Genomic DNA, 27,408 nt, shown 5'->3' with positions numbered 1-27,408 from the left:
AGGGGACTTGTGAACCGTGACTCACTTCATGTCTAAATGCCATTGGGGGTTAGAGTTCAGCAGGTGCCAAGAGAGACTGCTGTTGCTAGAGAGAATGCCGAAGTCCCCGTTTTATGCTTGAGGAGCACTTCAACATCTCTGGCCCACAGCCAGTCCTGGATAAGGGAAGTCCATCTTTCTTTCATTGCCTGCTTACACCCCTTTGGAACTTACACAATGGCCCCAAACTTTAAATCGCAGGCAAAGCCTATTAATGAAGTGACCCGTCTCTCCATGGGAATGAGCTCAGGGAGTTGTCCTTTACAGAGTCATAAATTCCTCTCTATAAAAATTGAACCAGATCTTTGGGAGGTGTTTTGAAGTTGTGTGCCATGCAATTCAAAGATTAACAACAAGCCCTTTTCCTCCTCCTAGAGTGCTCCAGCAAACCTGTGCTACCTGTTACTGAGTGCTAAATCAAGTGCCTGTGTGGTTTGCTCATTCTGAATTCTTCACCTCTGCACTTCTTAAGATGATTAAACACTATTAACTGACCTTATCTCTGCTAGGTGGAATTTAAGCCAAGATGATTGCTCTTGGGATATGAACAGAATTTATTCTCGAGTGATAAACCATTGAGTGATTATATTCCTTCTCTTTTCCATTTCACAGCTGTGTCTAACAGAAGGATTCCACAGCCAGACCACAAAGCAAATGATATCACATATTTTAAAACCGTGACAGATGTAATTTCTTCTCCTGTATTATTCACCCCAGAAGTCCATTTCCTTTATTCACAGCGAACTGGATTGGTAAGTAAATGATAATGTGACCTATTGTTTAGATGTGACACCCATTGTAATTTTCCTTTCTTCCCACTTTTCCTTACTTTCGCTCTTTGCTTGTCTAACGTCCCATTGTTCTCATGAGGGAGCTGAAATAGTGGGGGCAAGTGAGCTAGTTCAGAATGGAATAGCCTCATTCTTCTCTCACTGAAGCTTTCTGGTCTGATACTGCACAGTTCTACAGCCCGTTACACCGCTGGCGTTTAGGGCAGCGATGACGGTCCTCCATCGCTGATGGTGTTCAGGGTTTCCTTCATCCTGTCAGTAGCTCCATTTAGAAGAATGAGGGCGGATCTCATTGTAACCTGTCGAATATTAAAAGGCCAAGATAGAGTGGATGTGGAGAAGATGGTTCCTGTGGTGGGGGAGTCTGGGTAGGACTAGAGGGCACAAGCTCAGAATGGAGGGACATCCATTTAGAACAGAAATGAGGAGGCATTTCTTCAGCCAGAGGGTGGTGAATATGTGGAATTCATTGCCACAGACACCAAGTCATTGGGAATATTTAAAGTGGAGGTTGATAAGTTCGTGATAAGTCAGGATGTCAAAGGTTATGGGGAGATGGGCTGAAAAGGATAATAAATCAGCCATAATTGAATTTCTGAGCAGACTCGATGAGCTGAATGGCCTAATTATGGTCTTGTAATCTAAAAGTCATTCCCTCTCTCTAGGCTCTATAGTAATCAAAGATTTAGAGTATAATCTCTTTATAAAAGATTAAAATATGTAGCTATATGCCAGAATGTCACAATGCACAGCATTGCTTCTAGTGAGGCATAAAAGACTGCAAATGCTGGAATTATGGAACAAAATGGCAGCTGCTGGAGGAACTCAGTGGATCAGGCAGCATCTGCTCAGTTCCACCAGCAGTTTGCTTTTAGTGAGCTCCATGGATGACAGGGTGGAGATACATCTCTACCAAAGGAATTTACAGCATGGAGAGGCATCTCTCCTTCCCTCCACTAGCCTGCAGGCCATCCTTGGGCAAGGTGTAGCACCAGCTTAGGCCCCCGATCAGGGTCATGTGAAGCCATGGGAGCAGGTGGTGGATGGTCGTATGAGCAGCTGGTGCATATCACAAGTCCTGGTTATGCGACCACTGACGCCAGGCAGACAATCTCTGAAGAGTATGGATAATGGCTGGGATCACCCATCTTTTAAAGACACAGCCCAGAAGAACACAATGGCAAATCACTTCTGTGGAATTTGCCAAGAGCAATCACGGTCATGGAAAGATCACAATCACCCACATCATATGAGATGGCACATAATGATGATGAGTGTGCTCCAATCTCAAACCCAGTTGTAATCACTGCAGTACTTCAACATCATTGCATCTCTAAAGCAGAAACCTAAGTTGCCATAACAGCGTATTACACAGGAATATTACCATTAGTATCCACAGATCTCTGTAGTTACAATTCAGATGACATAAACAAAATTTACCATGGCCGCATCCAGTATTCCCCGTTTGAAACCTATCACATTGATAGCTGAGTTTAAAAATCTTCTTTCAATTTTAGCCCCAATTTCTTTATTATTCATTAAGTTATATTAAAACCATGGGCTTGTTTGCTTTTAGGGGCATTCGATGGGTTGTGACGTCCCACATCCTGAGAGGTAAGAAATGAATTCTGTTACTCTACCACATTAGTTATTCTGTTGTTAGGTGGCTTGGGATATTTCACAATGCTTACAGTATTATGGGCATATATAATCTGATTTTCATCATAAGATCCTTTGCATATATTTTTTAGGAATCAAATCTTTTCACTTCAGTGTGCCCCTATACAGTAATTTAATAATCCAGGTCAACATGCAGGAGATTCTGGAAAATGCTTATGGATTTGTGCACAGACAACACCTACAGGGATTGTTGGAATTTAACATTACAGTGCCTCTTCAAGAGTAACAGTACATCAAATTGGCTTTAGAGGAGGGATTCCCAAAATGGGGAACCCCTCACTTAACGGTATTGGTCTATGGTTGGGAACCTCTGGTTTAAAGTCCATAGAAATATGCAGATGATGATGTGCAAAACATATGTATGCTGATGTTTGAGGTTTAGTCAGTAGTGCTTATTTGGACTTGCAGGCTCAACACCATGTTCATCATTTTCAAATTTAAATCATTGCCTAATTCTCTAAGTCAGGATCTTTTAATATTGATTCTGCTGTGCAGTTATACTGCCAACGTCCAACTCCCAATCCCATCCATCACCAGTTATTTAATGTCTGCTGCCATCCGTAACATTTAAAAACTTCTCTTCACTCTTACTTTATTGGCCATCATCTCCTGCTTCGCTACTGGCTTAGTATGTTTCTTTTAAAAATTCTGATGGAAGGTTATTATGGTGAAACATAAGCTCGTTTTTTTTGTCCACAAATATATATGTTTAGTAGAAAACATATGTATAAAAGATTACGTAAGAGAAATTCCTTTTATAGAGGAGACATTTACACTGGTGGTTTGTTTCAGTCTGAAGTAATAATTCAGTGCAAATCTAACAGTGTAAGCTGGGATTCAGGTAGACCTGATAGCAGTCCAGAGTGGGAATGGACAAGTTCTCCCATTAGAACCATAGAACATTACAGTGCAGAAACAGGCCTTTTGGCCCTTCTTGGTTGTGTTGAACCATTGTTTCTGCCTAGTCCCACTGACCTGCACCTGGCCCATATCCCTCCTTACCCCTCTCATCCATGTACCTGTCCAAGTTTTTCTTAAATGTTAAAAGTGAGCCCGCATTTACCACTTCATCTCATCTGCTATAACTCAGCATAGTCTGAAGTCCCAGCAGTGCCACATCTATAATTTTGAATTATTCTGAAAAGGAGAGCCTATGCCAACATTTATTACCAGCCATTAAATGCTTTTTGAGAAGACCATGAACCACTTTTTTCTTGACTCTGTGCAGTTTGTATAATGGAGCTGTTCTCTAAGGATTATAACCCTGCAATTTTGGAAGAAATTTTCAAGTAGTGATATATGTATATTGGCTGGGAGAGGGAAGATGGAGATATGTCTCTACCAAAGGAGGTGTAAGGTGCTCCTTCCCTCCTGCAGGTCACCTTTGGGCAAAGTGCAGCTCCTGCTCAGGGTCACAGGAAACCATGGGAGCAGGTGGTGGATGGTCCTATGAGCAGCTGGTGCACATCACAAGTCCTGGTTATGCGACCACTGACGACACCAGGAAGACAATCTCTGAAGAGTATAGCTAATGGCTGGGGTCACCTGTCTTTTAAATTTACTTTGAGCTTTATCACAAGTCCTGTTTGTGTGACCACTGATGCCAGGCAATCTCTAATGAGTTTTGGTCATGGCTGGGGTCACTGTCTAGAAGAAGGTGATGGCAAACCACTTCTGTGGAAAGAGTTGCCCTGAACCATCATGGAAAGACCATGATTGCCCACGTCATATGACACAGCATGTAATGATGATTAGAACATGATTTGTATGTCTTCCTGGAGGTGGTAACATCTTACCAACCTCTTACCTTTCTGTGGGGAGGACGTACTTTTGGAAGATATTGTTGAAGAGGAACAGATTGTCCAGAAGACACTGTTCCCACAACACATTTCCAGTATAGGGAGGGACTTTTATAACTGGTTGCAAGGTGTATAATTTAAATGTTTTGAAGAACAGATGCCCCCCCTAGGCATTTCTAGTTGAGCCTGATGACAAAGCCTAAACTACCTGCCAACTTTACCATTGAGCAAAGGGATTCAAGAGACAAGCTAGAATGGAACTATTAAAAAAAATAATGTGGGTATTCTATTAAGGAATCTCAATGTACATTAAGGCACGTTTAGGGTTTAAAACAAACATTTTTAGTTGTTTGAATTTATGATTCTATTTGTAAAGTAATCTTATTCATAATCCTATGCTTTAAACGCACAGGTTCCCGTTAAAAAGAGGAAGCAAGACACTGTACAATGGTGAAGTGGATTTGCCAATCAAACTTCCCAAGCTTTATGGACCAGAGAGAGGTACAATAACAGCAGACATTAAAACTCTGTATTTTTGTGACGGGTAGGGCATGGGACAGGAGGAAACCTTCTGCAGAGAATTGTATCTGGACCGTTTTAACTCCTGAACATCACTTGAATAGAGCAGCATTCTCTCCTGCGTGGATCACAACAAACATTGTGCTGGTGGTAAAAATAGGAGGGTGGGGTATGAAGGCATGGGATTTGAGAAGAAGTAGCAAGGGAGTGGCTAAGTATCCTCATTGACCTAAAGATATAGATCACCCAGAGATATCTCAGTAAAGATTGAAAATATTTACTTGGACTTTTCCTGAAGTGGACAATGTTCATCCCCAGTCATCAGATCATAGTTTGTGAATACTATCTGTCTGGGACTAGGATCATGATGCATCTGTTTTCATATGAAAGGGGGCAGGACCACATGTGTTTGAAGTCTTTTTTTTATTCATTGAGATACAGCATTGAATAGCCTTTTCTCACCCTTCAAGCTATGCCTAGCAACCCTAGCCTGATCGCAGAACAATTTACAATGACCAACTGGACTTGTGGGAAAAAACCCAATGCGGTCACAGGGAGAACGTACAAACTCCTTACAGGCAGTGGCAGGATTTGAACCTGGGTCACTAGTACTGTAAACCATTGTGCTAACCGCTACGCTACCATGCTGTTCCCTTTGTGTTCACCCTACTATTCAGACCTTCCTCGGTCATCAGGTTAGATAAATTGATTACCACATCTACCTCTAATCACCTGGAAAAATACAAGTTACTGATTAGTGGAAAGGTATCTGCTGATTGTATTTGATTCAGCCTTTTAATAATAAATAAATTTACTTATAGAAAATCTAAGTCCCCATCACAATCTGTTATAGGATCTGTTATATGACCCCTTTCATACACATGGATCTTATTGCTTGTGTTATTACCAATTAATCTTCATTAAAGAACAATTAATTTTTTTCTAAATATTTATCTTTTATGAAAATGAAGCTGAGACCATGTTAAGATATCTAAGCATTCTAAAATACGTGAAGTATATGGTTTTATGCAGACATCCACAAGAGTTTTTTTTTTACATATCCTTTCTGTAGGTTATTTACTATTGCATTTGACAATTGTTCAAAAATTTAAAATATAGGGAAATGTTTTTCAGCTTTTCAAGATTATAAGATAAAGAGACGGGTGGTTTATTTTAGTTTTAAACAACAAAATTACTTGCTCAATGTGATCACCTTTATTGGTCAAAGATCGGCAGTAGGTTCCCTCATGGTGGTACTGATATAAAAGTATTTGAAAGTGTTGAATGGGCCCGCTTTTGTTTTATCTCTGGAATGAAGTAAATGTATTGTTGTAATAACAGTGCAAGTCTTTACTGAATATCTGGCATCAGGGTTAATAGGACTTTACAAAGCAAGGACCTATTTCAGTTCAGAATTTCTTGTAAAATATAGAAAAGTGCCTTAAAATTTTATTGAGACCTTGTGTGTTATTAGCTCTTCTGTTCTGGGCATGGTTTCTAGAGCACCTGAATTGGTTAATTGTTTAATGAGAGCCATTATTGTTTGGAGTTCATTGTGTTTCACTTGAATGACTCACTCTTTCCAAAGTCTATTACATTCTGCTTAAGTTTGTTATGTCTACTTTGACTGACCCAGGGATTTTGTGTTCCTTGTATTATTTAAGTGGAGGCCTGATTAGCACTAATTGTGGGGTCCTAGTTTTGAGAAAGCTACATTTTGTGGGGTTGCTCAGCCCAGCCACTGATGTTGTTTTGGAATTATTATGAATAAACACTGGTCGCTGTCTCTACATCAGTCTTTCTTCTCTACTTGGGTTTCCGATATTGACAGCACACTTTGTGATGGAGTGAAAATGCAATTCAAAATGCAGACTCCTTGAATTTAAATTTTTGAACAACTCTATTGGATTTCCTAAAAATATGTGATTGATAATACAATGTGTTTTGTCTTACATTAATATTGATATTTTACTGGACATGACGTGCCCAGAAAATTTAAGGAATAATGAGCAAGTTTAAAAGATAATATAAATAAAAATGCTTCTCTGTTCCTTTCCCAGTGCTGTTATATGTACGTAGGGAGTGTGAAGAGGTTTTCGATGCCTTAATGTTGAAAACTCCTAATCTTAATGGATTGAAGAGTGCTGTAAGTATTAAATTATACTGCTCTCTTAAATGTAGATCTGGTAGTTTATTGTGATTGGACAAATTGGAACAAAAATCTCAGTGTAAGTTAGTAGATATTGAAAAATTTAACTGAAAGTGTTCATCAAAATGAAGAATGCGTGACTGTCTCAGCCTGACTTTGTAGAAACTCAGTGGAGAAGCCTGTTTTGCATCTCTTCCACTACCCCTTAAGGAAGTAAAAATCAAAGTGTCAAATGGGCTGTCAGATCATTATCACTTGTTTACATCAGTACACAAAGTGGATAACTTCAGCTGTTTGCTTTTAACTTGGTCCTGTGCCCAAAAGGGACCAATTGTTGAGAATGCAACACATGCAAAATCCAGGAGAAACTCAGTAGGTCAGGCAGTACCTGTGGAAATGAATAAACAGTTGAAGTTTCGGGCCGAGACCCTTCATCAGGACTAAAAAAGGTTGAGAATGTTTGCGAAGACGTGCTGCTCAACCACCATATCACTTTTAATGCTTTTTCGATGAACCTATATGTGAGATGTATCATTATTAAAGTACTACCACCTTTGGAATTGAGAAGTAACAATAAATCGCAGAACAGTGATTGTCATTTACTGCCATTAGAGAAGTAAGTGGCTTCAAGTACATTGAAACCAACTGTTGTGTTGTCTAGGTAGATACAGACTTCAACTAAATTATGCTTTTAAAATTCTGCTAAGTGTTTAAGAACTTTTTAAAGTGAGTGGAAAAACCATATCAATATGGAAATCACAGCCTGCATGATTCTGTGAGTGGTACAACTGTTTTTTCTTTCTGACTTAGAGAGGAGTAAATTATCTAGAACTGCAGCTCCTGATAGTTATCAAGTGATCTACTGGATATGTATGAGAGTGGGTGGAAGTGAGGATAAGATCTTGACTGATTTAGTGAAATATCAGAGGACTGATGTATAGTTACTGTAGAGGTAACGTCACTGGGCCGATGATTCAGAAAGGTGGATTAATGATCTGGAGACAAAAGCTCAACATTTTGCAATTTTAATGCAGTTATTTAATGCAGTGAACCTCAAAATAAATGGCATAACAATTATAACTATAAAACTACCCGATGCATGATTAAGAGTTCAGCTGATTCACTCAGATCAATCAAGGAAGTACATTTGCTTTCTTTACCTTGTCTTGAGCGCAGCCCAATTTGGATTCTATTCGGGACTTTTAGTTGTCTTGTGAAATAACATCACTGACTATTCAGTGCATAGGAAGTTAGGGTTGAGTAAGGAATGCAGGTCTTCCCCAAATTGCATTAATTCCCATTGTGGCTGGCAGCTGTGAAGCTCCCCCTGACAGGAATGTCAATAAAGCAGCAGCGGAAACACAGATGAAAATGTATATGGAAAAATACGATGCGGCATGTATGTTCAGAAAGAGGAATTAGATTTATTATGCAGTAATAAATATGATTTCTCCTTCTGAATCTGCAGTAACAAGTAATTGTACTATGCTGTTGAACCATATGAGATTTTTAGCACCTTTCTCTGACTGATATATTAAAGAGGACATTAAAATTTCAAATGAGAACATTAAAATTTTCACCATGTGCTTCACACCAATTAGCTAATGGTTTTCAGTCTTTCTTGCAATATGTTTAAAGCACAAATAGAAACTCTGATACTTTGATTATTCATTTTGCAAGTTTTATTCCTGGTGGTAATTTGCACTCCTGTAACAACTTTTTCACCGTGAACTTTATTTCTTAATATTGCCACTGGACTCCTTAACACCATCTTTGCTTTTTCAAAGTGGAGTAGATGCAGAGACTTAGAATATTTTTATGATGAAGATAGATAGATAATTGACAAGTAAGGGGTGAAAGTTTGATGCAGATAGTTAGAAATTTATTTATTTATTGAGATGTAGTGTGCAATAGGCCCTTCTGCTCCTTCAAGCTGTGCCACCAATCAGTCCCCCAGTTTAATCCTAGCCAAAACATAGATCAATTTACAATGAACAATTAACCTACCAACTGGTACATCTTTGGACTGTGGCAGGAAACCAGAGCACCCAGAGGAAACCCATGCGGTCACGGGGAGAATGTACAAACCCCTTACAGATCAGCGGTGGGAATTGAACCTGGGTTTCCTGTATTGTAAAGTGTTGTGCTAACCACTACACTACTGTGTCGCCCCAGAGTTGAGGTCAGAGTCAGATCTGCCAGGATCTTCTTAAATGTTGCAAACATCTCAAGGGATTGAGTGATCTACTCCTGCTCTCAATATGTACCTTGATTCATATAAAATTCACAGCAGAAAAAAGGCATGGAGAAACAAGGCTGAGACCTCTGATACTGAACTTCACAAATTTCGGATTCAAGAGTGTTTCTTGTTATACTTCAGTGTAAGAGCGTAATGAGAACGTAGTGATTGTTACTCCGGATCTGATGCAGCATAAAAAAAACCCACAATAAGCATAAAGAACACAATAAAAAAGAAACACTATATATAATAATGAAAAAGAAATCCTATAAAACACAACATAGAAGTAACTGTTTGAGTGTGGCTGTACATACATAAGTAAATGAGTCAAGTTTGAAAACCTTATAGGCTGAGATGTGCTATTAGGGAGTCTAAACTAGTGAATATCCAGTAAATCTATATGCTCACTACTGGTTAATATTGAGAGTGTTTTTGTATTCTTATATTTAAGAAAGATTGTTTTAAAATCCATTAGGACTGCAATGGTCAGTTAAGCTTTCAGTAGATTGTGTGAGATTCTTCTTTCTCATGGGTTCAGCTCTCCTTAAGACTTGCTAACATGAAGCCCTGAGAAGAGCTGACCCCCTGAAGCAATTTTACGTGAACCTTTTGACAATTGTATTTTGACATTCTCCACCTAGATCTCAGAAAAGTATGGGCTGGTTGAGGAGAGAATCTGCAAAATTTACAAGAAGTGCATGAAAGGGTGAGTAAATGGGCAGATTTTTATCTCTGGTGGGAGTGCTTTGTTCACACTGCCTCAATAGTGGCCACCTTCATTGGGTTGGTGAGTACACAAATCGGTGTCATGACTAGTACAAGAACAGTAGATATCATGCCAAATTCAACACTGAAATCAAAATAACATCAGGTATTCCTTATCTTAATGGAATAACTTCATCTCTTGACAGTAATAGAGTGATCTCGCTCCTCACTTGACAAGGGAACATGCATGATTTAAAATGATGCAGAACCTTATTATTTTTGAAAAGATATTCCTCTTTCAGTTGGCATTAATAAGTAAATCTGATATTGAAATCTATCAGTAGTTTGAGAAATTAATTTGGTGGTTTGCATTTTATTTTCGGTGAAGTATAACAGTGTCTGAAATCATGCATTTGTATGCCTTTGACACATATATGCATTTCAAGGTTCAAAATACAAAGTAAATTTTATTATCAAAGTACATATATGTCACCATATACAAACCTGAGATTGATTTTCTTGTAGGTATACTTATGAGCTCTGTAAAATAGTAACTATAACAGGATCAATGAAAGATCAACCAGATTGCAGAAGGCAACAAACTGTGCAAAAGTAAATATAAATAAACAGCAATAAATAATGAGATGAAGAGTCCTAGAAAGTGAGTCCATTGGCTGTGAGAATGTTTCAATGATGGAGCAAAGTGAAATTGAGTGTAGTTATCCCCTTTTGTTCAAGAGCCTGATGGTTGAGGGGTAGTAACTGTTCTTGAACCTGGTGGTGAGAGTCCTCAGGCTCCTGCACCTTCTCCTGACGGCAGCAGCGATAAAAGAAGATGAGCTGGGTGGAGGGGATTATTAATATGGTGGCTGAGCACTGAATGTGAGTATGCACCAGAACCAAATCTTCTTTCAATTCAGTTCCTGAACTTGGACCAATATTTAACAATTACAAACAGCTGATCCTAAAAAGAATAACCTACACAATTTTTATAACTCACTTCTTAGATCTGGGTAAGGCCAGCATATACTCCTTATTCCTAATCACATTTGAGAAGGCAGTGGTGAGCCACCATCTTGAACCCATGTAGTTGTTCTGCTGGGGGAATTCTCTATTGGGAGGGACTTCCATGATTTAGATCCAGAGACGGTGATACATTTTCGAGTTGGGATGGTGTGTGACTTGGAGAGAAATCCTCAGGGAGTTTGGGAATTGCGTCAGGGTAGCCTGAGCAAGTAAGAACAGAACATTTTGTGCAACTAGTCTGCACTGTGGTCACAGTGTATGTCTCTGGAGAGGATAATAATTGGTCTCACATAATAAATATTTTGCTGGTCGATGGCACACCGGACCTTGAGACAAATGATCCTGTCTTAAAATCTGAATGGCTCCTTGCAGGCTTTTCATCCGTGCTGGGTTGAGTGTCGAGCTAGCGACTCAGTGTTGTATAAAACAGGAAAACGCTAAGGAAAAGGCAAAAAAGAATGGCACCCAATGTGCCACAAAGCACAAAAAGGAACAACAACGAAAGATATGAAGAAACTAATCACAAACAACAGAAAATCTGCCGATGCTGGAAATCCAAGCAACACACTCAAAATGCTGGAGGAAATCAGCAGGCCAGGCAGCATCTACGGAAACGAATGGATGTTTCCGGCCGAGACCCTTCACCAAGACTGATCAGGAGCGCTGATGAAGGGTCTCGGCCTGAAATAGCAACTATTTACTTTTTGCCAGAGATGCTGTCTAGCCTCTTGAGTTCCTCCAGCATTTTGTGTGGGCTGAATAAATATGAAGAGTCACGTCAGGGGAGATAGACAGTCGATTTCCAGTGATTTAATGATTTAAATTGAGGAGGCAGAACTGCTTGATTAAATCCCTTACCTTATGAACTCAGCGCCATAGAAACAGCTGAAAGCAGAATTTAGAGCCAAAGTAATGAAGGCCTGGAAATCATAATTGAATATTTAGGAATATTTTGTATAATTAAAGGAAAGGATGGAAAAAAAGATGAGGGAATGAGATAAGAATATGATGAGAATTTTAATTCAATGGAACATAAACAACAACACAATGTATGAGTCAAAGGGCCTGTTATTGTTTATTTCTATAATTTCCAGTCAGACTTTTTTTTTAGAAGTTCACTTTTCATTATTTATTGTTGTACTCTAAGAATGCTGCTAAGCCAATTACATTCTTAACCTCCCTGCTCAAGAGAATCCAATTTACTTGATTTTATTCCTGGATTCCTCGAAGAGGTCCACAACCTTATCGGAGGGTTTGGAGGCTCGTGTGCTGCAATGACCCAGAGAGCTATGTTGGCTGGAGTCAAGGGCTTGTGCTTTGGCTTTTGGTAGGGTCACCCATGCCAAACAGGTCAAAGGGTAGAGGCCAGACTAAGAGTGGTCCACTGGTCCACCAGGTTCAGGGTTCAGCTCAAGGTTAACAACCCTTACTGCTCAAAAGAGAAATTGTGTCAGAAACAGCGATGAAGAATCCTTCATTGTATCAGAGCCAGAGGTCCTTCATTGCTGTCCTAAACGCCGACGGCGTAACAGGCAGTAAGTGAGTAAGTATTCCTTGATCATTATACAGTGCGCAAAGGAAGGGCCAAAGTCAAACTTCATTCAGAATCTGAATCAGAATCAGGTTTAATAGCACTAGTATATGTCATAAAAATTTATTAACTTTGCGGCAGCAGTACAATGCAATACCTAATAATAGAGGAAAAAGAACTGAATTACATTAAATGTGTGTGTGTATATGTATACAAAATAGTTAAATTAATTAAGTAGTGCACTGTAAAGATTCAGAGCAATCATTGCTTAGGAAATGGTTATGATTCCATGACTATGAAATGATTTTCATGTTGATTATTGGGGAAGTGTTGCATTTTGATTGCAATGCCAGAAGTTTGATTTCAAAGATTGTTTTTGAACTTGGAATTTACACTTTCATAAAAATATCCTCATTAATTTTTTACATTTGCATATTTTGATATGTTCTGCATTCACGTAATGCCAAAGATGAAGCATTCTAAACATTGAGGAATAGGTACACCAGGAAGTTAGAATTTAATTTAAATGTTCCTTAAGGTGTTTTATTCAATCCACAAAAACCTGAGTCAAAGTTTTAATTAAATATGATATATGGCTTTTATTATTTTAATATTAAAGCAATGCAAAACAAAAGGAATGGGAGCTGAATAAGAGGAAGTGAATGTTTTCAAATCATTAAAGACCTTGGAATGTTTGTTCGTGACTGGATTGGAATGTGACCATTGCTGATTTGAGTACTGATTTTTGCTCTTTCTTCAATGACTCATCCAAAGATCACAAAACAGGTGTTCCCAGTTCATTGGAATGAATTTTCTATTTAATTTTAGATACAATGAATATTGTAAGCCAGTCAGGTTATTGTAACTTTATTTTTCAAGCAGGCGAGCAATTGGTGTGGCAGCTTTTGCCACAGTGACAGGCGAGGTTGAATGCTAAGCCAGAGGGATTGCTCGCTCAAGGTATAATTCCACAGAAGTTCAGAACTGCCTATTGTTTGAGCTACCTTTTTGGAAGCAGCCTCCTTCCTGGCTCCCTCACTAAGTGGTGTTAACACTTGTCAGGCAGAAAGCTCTGACATCAGAAACTTTGCCATTTCTTTGCCCATTCTCCTAATCTGTCTAAGTCCTTCTATAGCCTCTCTGCTTCCCCAAAACTACCTGCCCTTCCACCTATCTTCATATCATCTGCAAACTTTACAGCAAAACTATGAATTCCACCATTAAAATCATTTACATATAATGTAAAAAGAGAGGGATTCATAGGGAGTTAGTGGTTGTTCAAAAATAATAATATTACTGCCCATTACACCACGCATAGTCAGGGCAGCAATGAAGATCCTCCACCTCTGGCAGTGTTCAGGGCTTCCTTCATCATGTTAGCAGCTTCCTCTCAGTTTTCACTACTGTCAGTCTCAGGAATACTGTCCACTCGGATGTCAAAGGATCCCTCATTGCTGCTTCCATAACAGTTTTGTTTGACCAGTCAGGGTTGTTAGCCCTGAGCCGAACCCCCGAACCTGGAGGACCGGTGGACCACTCTTAGTCTTGCCTCTACCCTTTGACCTGTTTAGCATGGATGACCCTGCCAAGAGCCAAAGCATAAAGCCCTGACTCCAGCCAACATGCACAAACGTGAGAAAATCTGCAGATACTGCAAATCCCCAAGCAACACACACAGAGTGCTGAAGGAGTTCAGTAGGCCCCACGAAGGGTCTCGGCCAAAATGTCAACTGCTTACTCTTTTCCATAAATGCTGCCTGGCCTGCTGAGTTCCTCCAGCACTTTGTGTGCTCGGCCAACATACCATAACTCTCCGAGTCATTGAGGTACACAAGCCTCTTAACTCAATGGCAAGGTTATGGTCCTCCTGGAAATGTTCAAAAAGAGAATCATGAAAATTTATGGCACAGGGAGAGGGCATTAGTGAATGAAAGTTACCTTTAAATTAATTCCACCTCCAATCTTCTGGTGCCTAGTCATTGTAATTATATATGATCTCTCTTATGGTAGATGGAGTTCTTACGGTGCAATTATTTTCTTACACTGGTAATTTGGACCACAATGAATTATCTCTATTTAACAATCATTTTTCTGTCTGCTTCTTACAGAATTTTGGTGAACATGGATGATAACATTGTGCAGCATTACTGTAACCATGCCGCATTTTTGGTGGAAGTGAAAGACATATATGGAAGCTATCAAATAACACTTAAAGAGGTTTAAGGAGACTCAACATTCCTAGAAGTACAGAATATAGAAAAGACCAGGAATTACTCTACCTCTGTCCCTCTGTCCATGAACATATACTATTGGCTGCTTTGGACCAAAGAATTTTGTGCCGCTCTTCTCTTCTGAACTAACAACAAAACAGGTTTGCTTAAGCCAAGCGTGAAGAGTTCAATGTTGCCTTAACTTTATTCTACACTTGTCTGGGTGATAGCTGAAGCAATTGTTTTTCTTCTACACCTACACCGCTCACGATGTTCCTTTCGGGATCTGAAAGTCATATATATTTTCACTCCATCTAACCAAACTCTGTGGACTGTTGGACTGTCTACCAGGCTGCCAACCTGTCATGTATATTTCAGTATGTCACAGCATGTGATATTTTGGAACTATTTGTTCATTTCTGTAATTTACTTGTTTTATAAAACCACAATTCAATATTTTCAGATTTCCAGCCGGTTTCTCAATATATAGTATTTACACAAATGGATTACTATTTATGGTGCTCATGAAGTATTTGGAAGAATTCATTGCTCATAAAGAAACATTATTTTCTTCTATGGAGGGAGGCCCTGCCTCCAATACTTAAAAAAGACATTTATTTCCCCTTTAAATATTACTGTGTAATTCCACTGAAACACACTTCCCTAAAACACATCAAGAGTCTGCCCCATCTTTCTTTAATGTTTCAGTGGAAGAAGTATTTGTGTGTATTCACTTTTAATGCTGCAGATGGTCCAAACTCATCCTGATGTGATCAAGAATTTCCATAGATTATCAGCATGTACAGAACTTAAGTCATGGTGTTTTGTAATCATATCATGATTTGAGACCTTTAAAGCGTTGTACTCTGCTTGCTTGTAAAATACTGTATCATAGGATAATTAACTCCACTACCAAAGTACTACTCGGGTTACTAGGTTTAAAATTTTTGTAGCCCTAATAACTGCCCAATTCAATGAAAGAAGATTTTGTTTATGCCCTTTCGAAGCAAGTACTTTCCTTGATTGGGCAAATGAAATTACGGTAATCAAGGAAGGAGTGTTTTTCTTTGCAAAAGCATTGTTTCCTATTAAATTCAATAGCATTTTTATTAAGTTTGCAAATTTGATGATCACTCGCCTGACTAATTATTTGCAGAAATGTGACATTTCCATGCCTGAAGATATGGTAATAAGAATGATTAGAGAATTCTGTCTTCATCTGACTGATTTACGAAATGTTGATTTCAAATTGTTTGCTAATACTTTTGAGAACACTTACTTGGGTATGAAGTCAAAGATGTGCAACATACTCAAAGAGTTTCCTAACATTATTAGAAGAAAACAAGAACATTTCTTGCAATGAATTGTCTTTTGTCATTACTATATTTGTGCATCTAATATGGTCAATTTTATTTTTCTTTAATTTCTTTAATATTGTACTCAGGATCTCCACGATGTGAAAGCATATATATTGTAAATACAAAGAGTTAGCTTCAAGTATAGACATTGTGGTGATGGACATTTCACATTTATGATATGTTTTTCAAACTGAAGATGAGATCTCACAATTGTGGGATATATTTTGGTTATTCCATTATAATGAGTTAGTATGTCTGGTGAAACACTCTGATATTGTAACTTTCTGGTTGTCATTATTGAGTTTAAATGTCAAGGAGTTACATAAGCTTCACTGCCAAATTCCTGTAAAAATTTCAATTGATGAAAATATAACTTTTTTTAAAAATAGATCTCCAAATTGCTCCAACTGTGTCCATGTGCCATTACCTATTTGCTGTCTTTTGAGTGTTCACAATGATTTTTTAAAAAATTTAATCATTCTGAACAAATTACATTGAAACTTAAAATGCATAACATTTCTATCAGTTGCAGACACTCTACAATTGAGGACTCCCTTCCCCTTAATACACTCCACCACTTCCTACTCCCTTTTAGTAGGCACCATTTTTCAATATACACCGGAGTATTGCACAAGCCTTTAAGGTGTTGCTGAGCAGAGAGATCTTGGGATCCAAGTTTACAGCTCCTTGAAAGTGGCTACACAGGTCGATAAGGTGGTTGAGAAGGCTTATGGAACGCTTGCTTTTATTAGTCGAGGCATTGAGTTCAAAAGTCAAGAGGTCATGTTGCAACTTTATAAAACTCTGGTTAGGCCACATCTGGAGTATTGTATACAGTTCTGGTTGCCCCAATAGAGGAAGGATGTTGAGGCTTTGGAGAGGGTGCAGAAGAGTTTTAACAGGATGCTGCCTGGATTAGAGAGCATGTGCTATCATGAGAGGGTGGATAAACTTGGGTTGTTTTCTCTGGAGCGCCAGAGGATGAGAGAAAATCTGGTAGAGGTTTACAAGATTATGAGAGGCGTAGATAGAATCTCTCTTGGGTTGAAGTGTCTAGTACCAGAGGGTATGCGTTGAAGGTGAGCGGGGGGGAGGTTGGTTCAAGGGGGATGTGAGGGGTATGTGTATTAAAGGCTTTTAGAAGAGATGTTTGGGTAGGCATTTAGGTGTAAGGAAGATGGAGGGATATGGACATGGTGTAGATAGGAGTGATTAGTGTTTAGGTGTTTTCACTTGCTTTTTAGCTGGTTTGGCATCACATTGTGGGCCGGATTGCCAGCTCCCGTGCTGTACTCTTCTATGTTCACACCCTTCCTGGGAACCATTAGATAGTACAGTTCATGATAAAGTCCGTGCGTTTCTTGCTAGAGATAAATTGATTCTAGCCTTGTAACAACAAAACAGAACGCACAGTGTAGAGGTCCACTGCCATACCTTTATTCTACATGTCTCATGTGGTAACGTATTAGATATTTGCCCATTACTCAGCATTGTCCTCACTAGTCATCACAGTGTCTGTTCCTTGTAAAGTGACCGATGGTACCCACTGTGTTGAGTCGTGAATTATAAAGATGGTGGAGTGGGGAAGCTGTCCGAAAATGTCAAAGATCTGTTAATCTTTCACTTCCATAAGCACTGCTTCAGCAGGGAACGCCATTCAGTGTCAACCAATTAATGGCAATGGCAGTCAAGTCCAGGAAGCATTGAGAGGTGTAAAGACCAAGCTCACCATGGAACGCCTTGTTAAACTCGTGCTGCTTATGGTTTCGTGAGTTAGCCTTTCTTTATGAGGTAAATTGCAAATGCTTGTTCATCTTTACCTTGTCCTTTTGAGTCAGATACTGTGACAATTGATTGTAGATCATGTAGGAAAATGGTGATTGAACATGCGACACATTTTATTAACTGGGAAACCTTGTCAAATGATAAAGATTTGTTTTATATTTGAATTTAAATGAAAAGTAAATAAAATAATTTTCTAGCTTGCTTTGTGCTTTCTTTTCTTTGTACCCTTGAATTTCGATCTGCAATGATTTTAGAACCCTCAGCGGGTTGATGCACCCAATATGCAGAGTGGTGGGTCAGCGTTGCTTATTTTGGTCATGTGACTTGCCCCATCAATTTTTTCCCATGCGCTTTAGTGAGGATAAAACAGATGCAACAAGGCTTACTTCCTTCCTGATGTGTGTCTGTTCCCCTTGGCTCTTTGATCCCAGTATCATCAGTGATTGAAATTATCCCAATTGGGTAGAGCAAATGTAACTCACCGTCAATTTTGCCGTTTCTAATTTCATTCTATTAGTAGAAGGAGCAAGCCTTTTCCTAAACCATAGCATAGTTTTATTATTTACTTATTGAGATGTAATGTGGAATAGCCACTTCTAGCCCTTCAAACCACGCCGCCCTGATTCAACCCTAGCCTAATGACTAACTAACTTAGCAACCGGTACATGTGGACTGTGGGAGGAAACCAGAGCACCTGGAGAAAACCCCCATGCATTCCACAAGGACGTACAGGCTCCTTACAGACAGTGACGGGAATTGAACCCAGGTCGCTGGTACTGTAAAGCATTGTGCTAACCACTACGTTACTGTGCCACCTCAAGTATTTTCAAGGTCGTAAATAGTCACGACACTATTCCCACCTCAAGTGAAGAGGCTCAATCAATCCCTTGAATATCAGTGACTGCAGTGTTGTACAAATATTGACTTTATGGAGGAAGTTTGTTATAATTGTCCCTCTTTTACTAGGAAAAGTTGCCATGATTTCAGTTGTATTCTATTTTCTCTGCTCTTGAGAAAACTGCTTCAGTTTAAGTAAATTGACTTTATAATGCCATAGATTATTTGCAATTAACTCAATTACATTCACACCCTTTCCCCAATGATCTGCAACTCACTGGCTGAAGCCAATTTCTCAATACACTTTCCGAGTTAAAATCTGGAAAATGCCTGAAAAGGCATAATATATTGTAACTGCGGTGGAGGAGAAGAGCTCGTTTTGTGTGCCAGTGAGACTTCATCTAATTTATGAGAATTGTCATTGAGTAGCTGACTGAAACAGGGAATAGCTTAGGTTGACAGATTGATTAGATCATGGGGTTTGATATTCAAAAATATCGGTCAGGTATAGTTAGTTGGGGGAGCTGTTGTTTAGGGGTGCTGATTAAGTAGATGATTGGGGAGAAGATTGGGTGGTTAGTCTGTACGCAGAAAACATGAGAGCAGAGTTGGGATCTGTGTGGAAAGGCTATTCGATGTGGAATTGAAGAGGAAGTTCCTCACTCTGAGATGCTATTCTTTGGAGTTCTCTGCATGAGAGAGCTGAGGATGTAGATTTATTCAAAGTTGAGATGAAGGTTCGCTCAGAAGGAGAGTTAAAAAGTTCAGGTAAGGGAGAGGCGCTTAGGCCATGACCTTACTGAATGGACAGCAAGCTTGAGAGGCTGTGATCTATTCTGATCTTATGTACTTTATTTCCCAGATCTTCTAGAGCATTCTAGTAAAAAGTGATAATGTAGTTACCTTGTGTCCAATCTGACCTGATCCTAGTCACAATTTTGCTTTCTTGCTGATTCTCTGTGAAGGGTTGTCTCTGCCATAATCCAAAATCTGTTTGACTTGGCCTCATATGTATGCATTGACTGAGTCTCCACAACCCTATGGTGCTAAGAATTCCAAATACTCATGGCCACATGAGAAAGTGAATTCCTCCTCATCTCTCTTTAAAGGAGCAACCACTTATACTGAAATTATGCCCCTAGTTCTGGACTCTCCTCTGAAGGAGAGTTCTTTTGAGTCCTTTATAATCTTGTGTCTCCATCTATTTCTTTGACTCCAGATTAGGGACCATGAAGGCCAGGGTCATGTAAACCCATGGCTAATTAGTTTGACTATGTGCCTTTCTGATAGTAGCATATCTACTATTTACCCTTAATCCCAATACCAAGCATATGGTCTACCTGATAGATGATCCTTGTCCTCTAAAATACTTCAGAATTGTGGAATACCTACAGGAGGTACCTTTAAGACTACTACTGCATCTGCAAAATCTTCTAACACATCCTCTTCCAGCGCAACACCCTGAATATCACTTAAATAAGGCCTATGTTCACCAGAGGTGACCACATTGAAACTTATTCTAATGGAACTCAGCAGGTTAGATGCAGTGAGAAGGGTATTCCCCATGGCTGAGAGGTCGCGAAGCATAACAACACTGAAGGTAAAAGAGTATCAGAAGGCTGAGAAATTGCTTCAAGGGTGTTCTTAAAAACTCATCGGAGAATGGTACCATTCTTGCTACTTCACGGCCTATAGCCAATCAAAATGGAGAAGGAACAGGTGAGAAAGCAGTGGAAACCTTGTGTCTCTTTGAGGGGACCACAAAAATTACAGTGCAATGAGGGAAATAATGTACTGTTCATCGATCTGGCATAGTCTATGGATTCATGGAGAAGGTGAAACCCATCCTCAAGCAGAAGGGACAGCTTAAAACAGGGGTTCCCAACCTGGGGTCCACTGACCCTTGCTTAATGGTATTGGACCACGTCATAAAAAAGGATTGGAAACACCTGGCCTAAATGAACACTGATGTTCTTACTCTCTTCTACCATGAAGGGAGATATTGGTTGGGTTGAGTTGTTCTCCGATCTTGGCAGTCCATTTGCAAGCAACTTGTCACCATAAGAGAAGACATCATTGGTGTGCTCTTCTTTTATGGTGTGTCCTCTGAATTCTTGGCTTTTATGCACTTATTAATCAGGGAAATATTTGTTTGAATTTGTTAATTGTTAATACTTTCATTAGTATATTTTTCAAAGAGGGCAGAAGTGATGTGAACAAAAATTGCAACATCATTCTAATATTTATTGATTTTAATATTATACATCTCTCTCTGGTATTGGTATAGCTTGTTTTATTTCTTAATTTATTATTGTGGTAATATTAGGAGGGAGGGGGAGTGTGGGTGGGGTTGTACTAAAATATATCTACAAAGGCCATAACCGAACTCATTTTTAGCAGATGTCAAACAGACTGCACATTTTCTTAATGTACTCTATATATAGACCTGCAAATGTAACACTGATTAGGGTTGGGATTGCTCCTGCCTCTACTGGAAGAATGCTCAAAGAACTTGAAAGCTCAGTGCTTCCCTTATGATTTAACAAAGCCAGACTTCTAAGGTTTAACAAAGATGTTAAAAGTAAAAGTTTAGAAGAAAATTGAGATACTATCAAACTTGACAAAATAACTGATTACTGCAGAACAACCAGGAAGGATGCTTTACAGTTCATAAGGTAACATATGCTTTACGTGATTCAACCATTCTGGATAACAATCCTAACCAGTCTCAGTCATTGCACTGTAAACACTTTAAACTGCTTTTTATAATGCTTTTAACATTGGAAGTACATGTTGATATTTATGTATTTATGCACATTTTATTCCAAATCCGCACTTCTAGTATTATTTGTATATAATTCTTTATTTTTTATAACTGTTGAATGTTGTTTTTCTTTCATTGCATGCCGTGCGAAGAGGTCACAGCAAATTCCTAATACATGTAAACGTATATGGTGAATAAAGTTAATCCTTGATACAGGTGAAGCAGCTTCCAACCCAAAAATCATAAATAATCTTCAACATTTGATTATGATCCGTTTTTTTTGTTCTACGAAGCTACGTAGTTTATCAAACACAGTGTGCAAGGTAAATTCACTGAACACAATTCCCATCTGGGCACAGGCTCCAGGCTTGTTCTTCCATCAACGTCTACGATGGCACCCACTTCCGATTAAGATTGTACAGGAATGACCGTTTTTCTTTTTGCTTTGGCAGATACGAGGCTGTGGGATGCAGAAGAGATAAGTAGTACATGAATACATGTTGTTTTAGTACTTATTTGTTAAAGTTGATTGACTCTTTCAAGGTTGGCAAGTATGAAATAATAGCTGCAATTAAAGATTTTCCCATGGTTTCGGGGAACTTGAGTCCTATCTAAGAGTGAAGAGTTTCGATCTCAGCCAAGAAAAACTTTTCTACTTACATTTTGAATGGACTCCAATAAATGACTAATCATTGCACCACTTTGCAGACCTCTATACTCCTCAGAAGTCCCTTGATACTTCAGAATACATCATTTCTTTAGCTGGACTCACTTCAGATAACCAACCTTTCAAGTTTCTGTCGGGTCTGACCAGCAGCTGCTGATTTTTTTTTCTGATGTTCACAGTTAGTTCTAAAGAGAGGTGACGAACCTTTCATGAATATTCATCTGGTTGTCGCACTCCCATCAGCGAGGAGGCTGCATAGGACCACCAGACTGAAAAACAGTTACTTTCCCCAAGCAGTAAAGCTGATCAACTACTCTACCCACTAACCCACCCCTCACACTCCTACTTCCTGTCAGAGTCACCCTCAGTTACAGACACTCCTGCGCCTATGGACATACAATCAGGCTATGTATATAAGCTATCTTATGTATGTATGTTTATTGCATTTTTTATTATGTGCTTTTATCTCTTTTTGTGCTGCATTGAATTTAGAGTAACAATTATTTCCTTCTTTACATTTCATTTTTCAATCTTTTTATTGATTTTCAAATAAAGAATATACAAATCAGAGGAGGAGTTTAGCAAACAGATAATATAAAAGACATATAAACAGCAATAATAAAAACAAAGTATATAATGTCAAAATCAAATAGGTAAAATGTTACACTGTTATATATACAATGGTCACAAAAAACTACAACTCCTCATAGCAATCATAAAAAAAAGATTGGAAATTTTATTTGATAAAGAAAAAGAAAATCCCACTAACTAAACTGAAATAAAAAAAAGAGAAAGAGAAAAAAAAGAAAAAGAAAGATTGGGCTGTCTAATTGAGGATAAAATTTAAAAAAAGAGAGAGAAAAAACATCCTTCCAGTCATCTCCGAACCTTCACGGATAAGGATTTTCCCCAAAAGAGAATATATATATATACACACACACACACACACACACACACACACACACACACACACACACACACACACACACACACACACACACACATATATATATAAATAAATATATAAATATATAAATAAATAAATAAATAAGAAAGAAAGAAAGAAAGAAAGAAAGAAAGATCATATGAAAATATTGAATAAAGGATCGCCAGACTTGTTCAAAATTAAAGGATGTATCAAATGTCTGGCTTCTAATTTTCTCCAAGCTTAGACATGACCTAATGGAGGAGAGCCAATAAAAAACAGTAGGTGGGTTAGATTCTTTCCAGCGTAGCAAAATAGCTCTCCTAGCCAGTAAAGCTGAAAAAGTTATCACATGTTGAGCGGAAACAGACACTGCTTGATTCCTCTGGAATAATCCCAAAAATTGCTGTAAGTGAATTAGGTTGAACATCCACATCTATAACTTTAGATAATATTTCAAACACATCCCTGCAAAAATTTTTTAAACTTACACACGACCAAAACATATGAGTTAGAGTAGCCACTTCTGCATTACATCTGTCACAAATAGGGCTTATATTAGGGAAAAATATGCGCCAATTTATCTTTGGACATATGGACCCTGTGTACTATCTTAAACTGAATTAAGATATGGCGTGCGCAGATAGATGAATTATTGATTAAATAATAAATTTTACTCCATTGATTGTCTGAAAGTGAATGTTGTTCTACTTCCCAGAGGTGTTGAACCCTATCATTAGGCGACATGCGACCATTCATTAACTGTTTATAAATGATAGCTATTAATCGTTTTTGAAAAGGTTTAAAACTGAAAAATAGCATAAGCCAAATTTAAAGAGCAGGCCGAGGGGCAATTCGGTAAAAAATCACGTAGAAAATTCCTAACCTGTAAATATCTGAAAAAATGTGTATTAGAGATATCATATTTATCCATTAACTGTGAAAAGGACATTAAACAGTCTTGCAAAAACAAATCTAAAAAAGTTTTTTATTCCCTTAATTTTCCATGTTAAAAGAGCCTTATCCAAAGTTGATGGTTTAAAAAAGAAATTAGAATAAATATTACTAGAAAGTAGAAAATCATTTAATTCAAAAAATCTACGAAACTGAAACCAAATTTTTAAAGTATGTTTAACAATAGAGTTGAGAGCTTGTCTACCTATTCTGGAGAGCAAAAACGGAAGGGGAGCTCCTAATAAAGAAGCTAACGAAAACCTCATTACTGAATTTTCCTCCAACTGTAACCATGAAGGGCGATCTTGGTCGTCTATATCATAAATCCAAAAAGTAATATAACAAATATTAATTGCCCAATAATAAAATCTAAAGTTTGGTAAAGCCAGTCCTCCATCTTTTTTTGATTTTTGCAATAAAAGTTTATTCACTCTAGAGCTTTTATTTTTCCAAACATAAGACAAAATCAGAGAATCTATTTTATCAAAAAATGTTTTTGGAACAAAAGAGGGAACTGCTTGAAATATATATAAAAATTTCAGTAGAATAACTATTCTTATAACATTTATCCGACCTATCAATGACATCGACATAGGTGACCATTTAGAAAGCGCCTGTTGAGTATATTCAACTAAAGGGGAGAAATTATACCTATATAGATCTTTAAAATTTTTAGTAATTTTGATACCAAAGTAAGTAAAATGGTTTTTGGCAATATTAAAAGGTATTTGATCATAATAATCAGAATAATTATGTATAGGAAAAATTCACTTTTATGTAAATTAAGTTTATATCCAGAAAAAATACCAAATTCCATAAATATAGATAACATAAAAGGAATAGATTTCCTAGGATTTGAAATGTAAACTAATAAATCATCCGCTTATAATGAAACCTTATGTAATTTATCCCCTCTCTTAATACCCTGCACAGAATTTGAATCCCTAAGAGCAATAGCAAGTGGTTCTAAAGCCAAATTAAATAATAAAGGACTAAGGGGACAACCCTGACGGGTACCTCCATATAATCTAAAATAAGGAGACTTTTGATTATTAGTTAGAACTGCAGCTATCTGCAGCAAGATAAATCAATTTAATCCAGGAAATAAATCCTGGACCAAAATTAAACCTCTTCAAAACCTGAAATAGATAAGGTCACTCCACCCTATCAAAGGCTTTCTCTGCATCCAAAGATACAATACATTCCGATTCTTTGGCTGAGGGGGAATAAATGATATTTAACAATCTTCGAAAGTTAAAATGTGAGTACTTATTTTTTATAAATCCTGTTTGATCATTTGAGATAACATTAGGCAAGATATTCTCAAGCCTATTTGCTAGAATCTTAGAGAGAATTTAAAAATCTACATTCAGAAAAGAAATAGGTCTATAGGATACACATTCCAGTGGGTCTTTTCCTTTTTTTGGAATCAATGAAATTAATGCCTCATAAAAAGTTTTAGGAAAGTTCCCAGAGGATGTAGAATCGATAAACATTTGATGAAGATGTGGTATAAGCATTTCATGAAAAGTCTTGTAAAATTCTACTGTATAACCATCAGGTCCCGGAGCTTTACCTGATTGCATAGAGGATATAGCCTTGGCTATCGCCTCTTGTTTAATAGGTGCATCTAACATATCAACATCTTGAATCGAAATTTGAGGTATGTTTAACCTTTGCAAAAATCTATTCATAATAATAGTGCTATCAGAGAATTCAGATTTATAAAGGTTAGAATAGAAGTCCATAAATATCTTATTAATTCCATAAGGATCTAAAGTTTCTGTTCTATCTGGTCGAAGAATTTTTTAAATCTGTCTTCTGACCATCCCAGCCTTTAACTGACCCACTAAAAGCTTAGCAGCTTTTACCCCATGTATATAAAATAAACCTTTAGATTTAAAAATTTGCTGTTCAATGGGAAAGGTCAGAAGCAAATCATACTGTGTCCTTCTTTACATTTGTGTACTGGAAATGACATTAAACAATTTTGAATCTTAACTTAGTTTTCTCTTTCTACTAGGCATCCGTTAGTCTCGTGAGACCATGGATTTGTGCCTTGGAAGGTTTCCAGGGCGCAGGCCTGGGCAGGGTTGCATGGGAGACTGGCAGTTGCCCATGCTGCAAGTCTCCCCTCTCCACGCCACCGATGTTGTCCAAGGGAAGGGCACTAGGACCCAAGCAGCTTGGCACCGGTGACGTTGCAGAGCAATATGTTGTTAAGTGCCTTGCTCAAGGACACAACACGATGCCTCAGCTAAGGATCGAACCAGTGACCTTCAGATCACTAGATCGATGCCTCATCCACTAGGACACGTGCCAACACTTTCTCTCTTTATAGATGTTTTATTTGCAGGGTATTTCCACCATTTTCTTGTACTTCAGATCTCCTGCAATTGCTATGTTCTCTATTTCATAGTTCCTGCTCTGTTCTTCTCCATGCTTCTATTCATCTCCTCATTACACATGGTCTGGGCAGATCCATTAGCAAGCAAGTCTCCATCACTTCTTCTCAGGCAGCTCAGCTTCGCTTGGCCACCATCCTATCACAGGCATTCCTTTTGTTCTGTCAACTCCACACATTTTCACATATTGAGTGCTTGATGACCTTTGTCGTGTTTGTGTGTGTGTGTGCGTACGTGCGTGCGTGCGCGCGCATGTACTTTTTTAATGGGTTCTATTGTGCTTCTTTCTTTCATGGCTACCTGAAAGATGACAAATCTCAGGGTTGTATGTAGTATATATACATTGATAATAAATGCACTTTGAACATTGTACACCCTTCTCTGTTAATTCCTCCACAGACACTGCCTGCCTAACTGAGTATTACCATCTTTTTTTTGTTTTTACTTCATATTTTGAACATCTGTAGATTTCTGCTTTTTGGCTATAATAACTGTTATGTAATGTTCACTAGGTTAATTATTATAATTCTGTGGAACATTACATAACAATTACTGTAAAAGGACTAGATTGGATAGAGTTTATCAAATGCGTTCCAAGAAAGTTTACTTAATCCGTGCATAGAAGTCCCAATAAGAGAGTTTGCGGTACTGGATCTGCTTTTAGGGAATGTGACAGGGCAGAAGACAGAAGTTTGTGTAGAGAAACATTTTGCATCTCGTGACCACAATGCCATTAGTTTTAAAGTAAATATGCAAAAAGATCCGTCTAGTCCATGCGTTGAGATTCTAGATTGGAGAAAGGCCAATTTTGATGGTATCAGAAAGGATCTGGCAAGTGTAAGAAATTCTCTAACCATAAACCAGGAAATTATAGGCTGCTGAGTCTGACATCCGTAGTGGGAAACTTATTACAAGGTATTCTAAGTGACCAGATATTTAAGGTAGACATGGATGGATTAAGGATAATCAGTATGGCTTCATGTGTGATAGGTTATGTCTTACCAATCTTATAGAGTATTTGGTGG

General features: G+C 38.1%; 2 protein-coding genes across 8 annotated transcripts in view; one reads left to right on the top strand and one right to left on the bottom strand.

Annotated features, from left to right (window-relative positions):
* The window catches only part of LOC140719798 (grainyhead-like protein 3 homolog), a 90,934-nt gene extending 72,905 nt beyond the window's left edge, over positions 1-18,029 (top strand). For all 3 annotated transcript variants that reach the window (XM_073034677.1, XM_073034679.1, XM_073034678.1), the window contains exons 11-16: positions 652-791; positions 2,407-2,444; positions 4,722-4,810; positions 6,889-6,974; positions 9,858-9,922; positions 14,587-18,029. In XM_073034677.1, coding sequence (XP_072890778.1) covers positions 652-791; positions 2,407-2,444; positions 4,722-4,810; positions 6,889-6,974; positions 9,858-9,922; positions 14,587-14,701 — 533 coding nt within the window. In that variant the 3' untranslated portion in view covers positions 14,702-18,029. The remainder of the gene's footprint in view (positions 1-651; positions 792-2,406; positions 2,445-4,721; positions 4,811-6,888; positions 6,975-9,857; positions 9,923-14,586) is intronic.
* Positions 18,030-21,526: 3,497 nt separating this feature from the next.
* Positions 21,527-27,408, bottom strand: part of stpg1 (sperm-tail PG-rich repeat containing 1) — a 64,347-nt gene continuing 58,465 nt past the window's right edge. For all 5 annotated transcript variants that reach the window (XM_073034624.1, XM_073034620.1, XM_073034623.1 and 2 more), the window contains one exon: positions 21,527-21,892. In XM_073034624.1, the coding sequence (XP_072890725.1) occupies positions 21,819-21,892 (74 nt within the window). In that variant the 3' untranslated portion in view covers positions 21,527-21,818. The remainder of the gene's footprint in view (positions 21,893-27,408) is intronic.

Source organism: Hemitrygon akajei, chromosome 32 (genome assembly GCF_048418815.1).
Source record: "Hemitrygon akajei chromosome 32, sHemAka1.3, whole genome shotgun sequence".
NCBI lineage: Eukaryota > Metazoa > Chordata > Chondrichthyes > Myliobatiformes > Dasyatidae > Hemitrygon > Hemitrygon akajei.
The sequence above is the reverse complement of the archived record's forward strand: the minus strand, read 5'-3'. Positions and strand labels throughout refer to the sequence as shown.